This window comes from Protobothrops mucrosquamatus, unplaced genomic scaffold (assembly GCF_001527695.2).
Source record: "Protobothrops mucrosquamatus isolate PMUCROS unplaced genomic scaffold, P.Mucros_1.0 scaffold3561, whole genome shotgun sequence".
In the NCBI taxonomy this organism is placed as follows: Eukaryota; Metazoa; Chordata; class Lepidosauria; order Squamata; family Viperidae; genus Protobothrops; species Protobothrops mucrosquamatus.
Genome location: NW_015389528.1, coordinates 118,229 through 125,420, shown reverse-complemented (window position 1 = coordinate 125,420; position 7,192 = coordinate 118,229). Strand labels below are relative to the sequence as shown.

The 7,192-nt window shown below is 40.8% G+C and overlaps 1 protein-coding gene across 1 annotated transcript; it reads left to right on the top strand.

Moving 5' to 3' along the window:
* On the top strand, nucleotides 1-6,706 carry LOC107297840 (pantetheinase-like). The gene is made up of 4 exons (XM_015827199.1): nucleotides 1-55; nucleotides 2,265-2,638; nucleotides 4,352-4,522; nucleotides 6,288-6,706. Exons 1-4 carry the CDS (start codon nucleotides 1-3, stop codon nucleotides 6,405-6,407), a joined length of 720 nt encoding a protein of 239 aa, XP_015682685.1. The 3' UTR covers nucleotides 6,408-6,706.
* The last annotated feature ends 486 nt before the right edge of the window (nucleotides 6,707-7,192 follow it).

Sequence of the window (7,192 nt, the reverse complement as noted above, 5' to 3'; positions counted from 1 at the left end):
ATGCGTGTGAATATCCTTGCGGCTAATATACACAAACCCAGCTTGGACATTACTGGTAATTACAATCTTTATATACTTGGTTTAAAATTAGATCTTAATATGCGTAATACATATAAATGAATACATACTAATGATCGGCTTCACACCTCACAGAAAATCATAAGGTGATTTGTTTGTCTTACTTTACATGCTGTGTGCACTCAGCTGTAATGCTTTGGAACCATGGCTTAGCATGTGATGGGAATCTATCCAACTGTTGTGATTTATTGAGGCTTACCAAAATGTATAAAATAAGCATATAATGTATAAGCAAACACAATGGAAAACAAAATTAGTTATTGCTGATAAGCATTCAATGATAAGAGATGGTGTGACACATTTCATTTGGCGTCAGGTTTTCATTGCTTTCAATGTTTTTATTGTTTAGTTTTATAGTTTTAATATGGCTATTATGCTGTTCTAACTTTTGATTGGGAGCCGCCCAGAGTTGTTTATTAGATGTATGGCAGTATAAATGTTTTAAATAAATAAACTATATAGCAAAACATAAATGGAAAAATAGCAACTTGAAGTGACTCAGCATAATACTATGGAGACAACATTGACAGGATGTCAAGAATAAGAAGGGAAATGAGTAAGCACAATGGGGATAAAGCCAGAGAAACACAAAGAGGGAGGAGCTGGAAGAAATTAGCTTAAATTCACTCCTGTTTTATAAAACTGCCTGATTGTTAAATAATTTCATTTGAAAATTGCTCTAGCCAAATCTAAATTATGAACAAGCCAAGATGATTTTGGTGTCATACTTCAAAATTCCTTTGTTATTCATAATCCTTTCTTTAAAGTAATTCAGTCATCCAGGGACAAACAATCTCCTGTTGACTCCAGATCTTAATTCATTATTTGGTTTAGATAGGGCAATTGCATAAACACATAAAGAGGCATCACACAAACAAGGATAAGTCTAGGACTTTCTTTGTAGAGTGTTATTTAATATTAAGGTGCATTATGTATCGTTCCTATATTAAAATATAGAACCACTAGAAAAACTGTGTTTCTGATTTTGATCAGCCACAGTAATAAGATTCAGTGGTTCAATTAGAGGACGCTATAAGGGCTATAGAAAAATGAATTCAGGGACTGGCTAAAGCTGTGGAGCAAAAAATTAGATGGACAAAAAAACCGCCTTTTTTTAAACTTGCGAGAACATCATCATCATCATCATCATCATCATCATCATCATCATCATCATCATCATCATCATCATCATCATCATTATTATTATTATTATTATTATTATTATTATTATTATTATTATTATTATTATTATTATTATTATTCCAGTAGAATCAAAAAGCTGACAAAAATGTATCCCATATCAGACCACATCACTTTTGAAGTTAGCATAAAAATACTATTTTCCTGAAATTTGTGGCTGCGTGAATTTCTAGGTTTCTGAAATTATTGCTCCACAGATATTTCTTATGACTTTTCTGTATCCATTTGGATACATGGGAGAGAGCCACAAGTGGCTTTCTTCAAAGGCAAGATTGGATGCATTTCATTAGTCCTCACTTACCAATCACTTATTCAGCAACCGTTTGAAGTTACAATGGTGCTGAAAAAAAATGAAAAGTTCATCTGGTCTTCGAATTTGCGGCCATTGCAGTATCCTCACAATTATATGATCGTAATTTGGATACTTGATAACTGGCTGACAATTACAATGTTGCAGGGAACTGTGATCACTGTTTACAACTTTCTCTGCTGGCTTCCTGAAAGCAAAGTCAATGGGGAAGCCAGAAGGAGATCATGTGAGGTCACGCGTAACAACCATATAGCATTTGCTTAATGATCACAGCTGGAACTGATGAACTGATGAAGATAGGCGCAGTCATGAGACATTTCACTTTATGATAGCATCATCTTAGCAACAGAGTTTCTGGTCCCATCTGCTATCAGTAAGTGAGGACTGCCTGCATTCCTTTTCCTATTCCTTCTCTGAGGAATACTAAGCAGCCCCTTCAGCTGCATGAGGAAGCTGAACAGTTGTTTAAAAAATAGATTTCTGAACTGAGCAGGATTCGAATTCTGAGTCATCCATGTTCAAAATCCAGGCCTCTTGTATTGGAATCTGGGTTTGTTTCAGGTTCAGGCCAGTTTCTAGCAAGTACTTGACAAGCTGCATTCCAAGTAACTTCTTTATTGTTGCAATCTACCCGTAGAACAATGAACAGATCTGTCCATCTCTTTTGTCTTCACAGGGAGTGGCATTTTTACACCCAATGGCCCGCAGGCATATTACTTTGATATGGAAAGCCAGGATGGCAAACTCTTACTTGCAGAAATTGAAGCACGTCCCCGTCTTTCTCCCACCTACCCTCCCCCTTTCAACTGGAGCTTGTATGCGTCAGGGCTTCAACATTTCTCACCACAGAGCCCAGTATTTCACAACAGTATCTATTTTGATAATTTCACCTTTACGGAACTATCACAAGAAGCAGGAAACTATACGGTCTGCCAGAAAAACCTCTGCTGCTATTTGAACTACAGTATGGCAGAGAAGCAAAAGGATGAAGTTTATGCTTTGGGTGTTTTTGATGGGCTTCATGTGATTGAAGGAGAATATTATTTGCAGGTAAAAGACTCAATGAGGTATGATGGGTTGTGGGACTTTCATATATGGAAGGGAGAAGAGCAGGGATCCATATCTGAACTGGACCAGGGTATTGTTCTGACTAAGGTATATCATCAACAATTACATTTCCAGCTAAACTGCCCTTCTTACTGGCATCTTTTATACAGTGGAAGGCAGCAAGCTATTTAGAAAGTGCAGCAAAAGCCAAATAGCTTTGATGTTCAGCATTAGTATCAGATGCCTGAAACATCTGCTTCGTTGCCTACCAGGGTATGGTTGAGTACTTTCTACTGAATGAAAAGTGGGGGAAACTTTGTATGATAAAGTACTTTGTATGAATTGAAGGGAAAAAAACTTTCAGCATAAAAAAGCCATCAAGGTTTTACACATACACACAAACACACACACACACACACACACACACCATCTGTTTTTGTCCCTAAACAAAATAACAATATTGAATCATCAGGTCTTTATCTAAATCTTTTACCATTCTACTATAAGGAGGATGATTCCACCCAGCCAGGATCTTTCCCAGGGGCCCTGACCTTGGGAGTCCCCTCTTTGATCCTTTTGTGGCTTCTTGGAAGGTCTATTACCCACCAGTGGTTGGTACCTGGTTCTCTTACCGTTTTCGGTCTTGTGAGACCACCTTACACTTCACCAAGCCGCTTCTCTCCTTTTCTGGTTAAAGGAGTCCGCTCTCACCTCGCCTTGCCGGCCTAGCTTCGACCCTTGGGGCGCTGCTTTCTCCCTCTTCACAAGTCTTCAGATTCACACCATCCCTCCCACTCAACCGCCCAGGTAACTGTGAAAATGCCCGGATGTTCTTACCTGGGTCAGCAGTTGGTACTTGACCCACCTCCTTGCCTTGCCAGTCCTGCAGACCCTTGGGACATTCACACCTAGTGTATGTATGTCTTGCCAGTCTTCCAGGACACCCAGGACATTCACAACTATGTGTATGTCTTGCCAGTCCTCAGGACCCTCGGGGCATCCCCAAAAAATGACCTGACCTGCTTTGTTCCTGGAATCCACTATTTAGTGTCCAGTTCTTCACGGGTACTGGGCCGGGGGTGGTCACCTTTCAGGAGACCGTCAAAATCGACGTGGCGCCTGTCCCCTTAGGAGTGGCCACTCCCTGGGATCCTGGGATCATTTGGATATCCCAGGACGAGCCCCCAAGTTGTTTGGAACGTGGCTGAAGATCCCAAAACAAACAAATTCTCTTGGAATTCCAGCAACAAAGTTTTATTCAAAAAGAAGCGTTTGCAAAGGCTTGGTGAGCTGAAACACACGCAGCAGTTCAGCCACACCTCTAAGAGCAGTTTGAAACATTTTTATATCCCGACGCAGATTCCCTCCTCCCCTATCGCACTCAACGCCCCTTCCCTAATCATTCGATAAAGCTAACTCGGACCGCCTAAAACCACTGTCCCTCCCATGTTCCAGGAAGCCCCTTTATGCACATCCTATCTATCACCATCTAATTTTCTGTTAACAAAGCTCGGCTCCTATACTGTAGTTATTTCTGTATTTCCTCTGCTTGCAATTTAGGTTAGCTAGCAACTTCTGCTTTTCTTATTTGTCTGTAATTTACTTGTCTGATTTTTATGACTTTCAGGTGGCTTCTTCTATCAACCTTCATTAGAAATTTCTGAATAATACTTTATTCCTTTCACACATAAGCCTTTTTTCCTCCTCTGACTATAGATCTGCACACTTCTGAAGTGTAATGGCACAAACCTGAAATCGTGCGGCCAGCGAGTTGATACTGCTGCTACCAGGTTCAATTTCTTTTCCCTCAGTGGCTCATTTAACACTAATTATGTGTTTCCTGAAGTGCTGCTCAGTGGGACCCAACTGGCTCCTGGAGAATTTAAGGTAAGTTTCAAACTTCAACAAGCATATTGGCTTCTTGAGATATTTTTAAGTTAAAAAATAAGCCACTTGAAAAATACATACGCAGTTACAAGAATGGTGATGTGATTATGCTAAAAGCATATCTGCAATTTCACCAGTCTCTATGGAGGGTAACTGTTTTTTCTAATATCACTAGTTGATGACTCTGCCATATGATTCATCCAATGTACTATTTTCCCTCAGTGAAGAAGACTTGCACCCATTGTACCCAGCAAGTAACCACTGGGAAACCAATAGTGTGTTATGACTCAGATTGCCTAGGCAGAGGCAGGCTTCGATAGAGTCCTTTATTGCTCTGTTAATTTCCACAACAAACGGCCTTGCAATGGCCAGTAAGGCTCCACTCCAAACTTCCTTGAAGGTAGCTACCCACAGTCCCCCAAACAAAAGCCAGAATGGAACAAAACCAAGGTGCAAGCTCATGGAACAAGGTCCAGAATCAACAAGGTCCACAGGGCAAGGCAAGTCCACGAGGCACAGGCAGAAGGCAAGGCACCAGCAGAAACACGAGTCAAGGCTACGTTTTCCCAAGACCAGGGAAGTGCATGCCAAAGCAAACAATTGTTCCTGACAAAGACAATCTCCCCCTGGCCTCTGCTTAAGTCAACCCAAGCCAGGTATTGTGAGGAAGAGCAGGGCGACCTTCTCCCGAGCAGCTCGCAGACCTCCTTTGAGCTTGCCTCTGCTCTTCTCTCTGTGCCCTTGGATCGAGTGGGGGAGGTAGCTGTTCCTCATCAGAGGGGATCTGCTGCCAATTGTCACCACTGCCTGTCCCCCATGTCTGTGAGGGCAGGCAGCTCCCCATCCGGTTGACCAACCTCCCAAAATGGCTGAGGGGCCTGGGACAGCATTGTCTTCAGCCACTGGCCTCTCCAAACATTCCAGGGAAGACATGCCATCCCCATTGGATGATCCCAGTTCCAACTCCTCCTCCTCCTCTGAACTGGCATGCAATGGGGCTAAGACACTGGTAGGTGAGGAAGAGCTTTTGCTGGAAGGGGTGAGGGTTTCAACTAAGGGAGGCTATATTAGGCTGGACTAGCCCATGGACCTCCCATGCCTGTTCTCTATGGTTGTATACTAAATTATTCAGTCACAAAAGGCAAATTGAATTCCTATGTTCTTAATTTCTAAGCTTATAATAAAGAGAATATTTGACCATGTCCTGCTAGGGACACTTCTGTTATGTTTGCCATCTAGGGTCCATTTAGGCCTGTACTGAGAATCAAAGAGTAAGCTCCTGTGCCTCAAGTCTGGCTTCATATTTGAACTGAGTTCTAACCCTTCTCCATTATGTGTTTATATTGTAATTTGTGACAAAACATCTCTGTGAAATATCACCTGTAATTTTTGCCCCAAAGTACCAGGGTTATGAATTACAGAGGCCTCCAAACAAACCAGGCCATTTTCCTTCCAAGATCAGTGAGTAACCAGGTGCTGTCTTTATTTGGAATAGGCAACAGTAGATGTTGATGAAACTGGATTGTTTTGCAACTCAGATGGCAAGCTGCATAAGGCAAAATAATAATAATAATAATAATAATAATAATAATAATAATAATAATAATAATAATAATAATAATAATAATAATAATAATAATCCTGACTGGAAGCTGCTGTGCTTAATTTTCAGTGATTAAGGTGTCTGTATTGTCAAGCACCTTCCTTCTCCAATAAAGCTTTTGCGTGTGTGATTTTTAAATGTATACTTTTTTTTAATGTCCAGGTTTTGCCCGATGGACAGATGATTAGTGAGAAAGGCCTGTCAAAGCCACTTCTAGTGGCAGCTCTTTTTGGAAGATGGTATGAAAAAGACTCTCCACACCCCACCTCCAGTACACCATGAACTAGGCCTTCATGATTTGCTTTCCTTTTACATGGGCAATATTTTGTGTTTGGCTTAGAAATTATGTCTATTTTCTAACATTTCTGGTAGTAAAGAGAAAAGCCAAAGTGAAAAATGATCAATATTCCATCATGCACAGGATCCAAATGAATGCTTCAAGTGATGCAATCAACTTTCTTCATCCATGAAAATGTATGGGAATCCAGATGCTATTCCTTTCTCTAAATGAGACAGGGTATTTTTCATAACAACTTCCATTTTTTCACTTTCCACCACGAAGCTGTTGAGGAGGAAAAGAAAGGATAGTGTTACTTGGAACATTAGGCATTATTAGCATTTTGATAAAGCTGTTATTAGGATTTTAGCATGGCATCCATGTCTCCTTTTTAAGTTTAAGAAATGTTTTTCCTAGCCCTTTCAGGGTTCATTAATCAAACAATAGGGCTGTATTCTGAAATCCTTGAGTGCTGCAAATGTTAAAGAAACAAGCTTGAATGGAAAAGGAGAAGATACAACATATTTAAGGGCAGGGGTCCCCAATCCCAAGGCCGTGGCCCATTCAAAACTCAGCTGAGCAAGCAGGGTGTAAGCACAGCTCTGTTTGTGTGAGTGGTGGGTGCTTGTGCTTGTGAGCAAAGCTCCATTTGCATGAGAAGCAGGTGCACATGCCCACTACTTGCACAAATGGAGTTGTGCAAGTTCACCCCTGACAGTCCACCAAGCTGCTTTTTTAGGGGGTCTGTTTTTTCTCATATCTAATCAATGTCTTATTTTTATTTCTGACT

What these genes read in the sequence shown, in the direction of transcription:
- LOC107297840 (XM_015827199.1), top strand. Translation starts at nt 1, where the DNA reads ATGCGTGTGAATATCCTTGCGGCTAATATACACAAACCCAGCTTGGAC. An exon ending in ACCCAGCTTGGACATTACTG is followed by an intron (nt 56 to 2,264) that starts GTAATTACAATC and finishes TTGTCTTCACAG; the next exon opens with GGAGTGGCATTTTTACACCC. An exon ending in TGGCTCCTGGAGAATTTAAG is followed by an intron (nt 4,523 to 6,287) that starts GTAAGTTTCAAA and finishes TTTAATGTCCAG; the next exon opens with GTTTTGCCCGATGGACAGAT.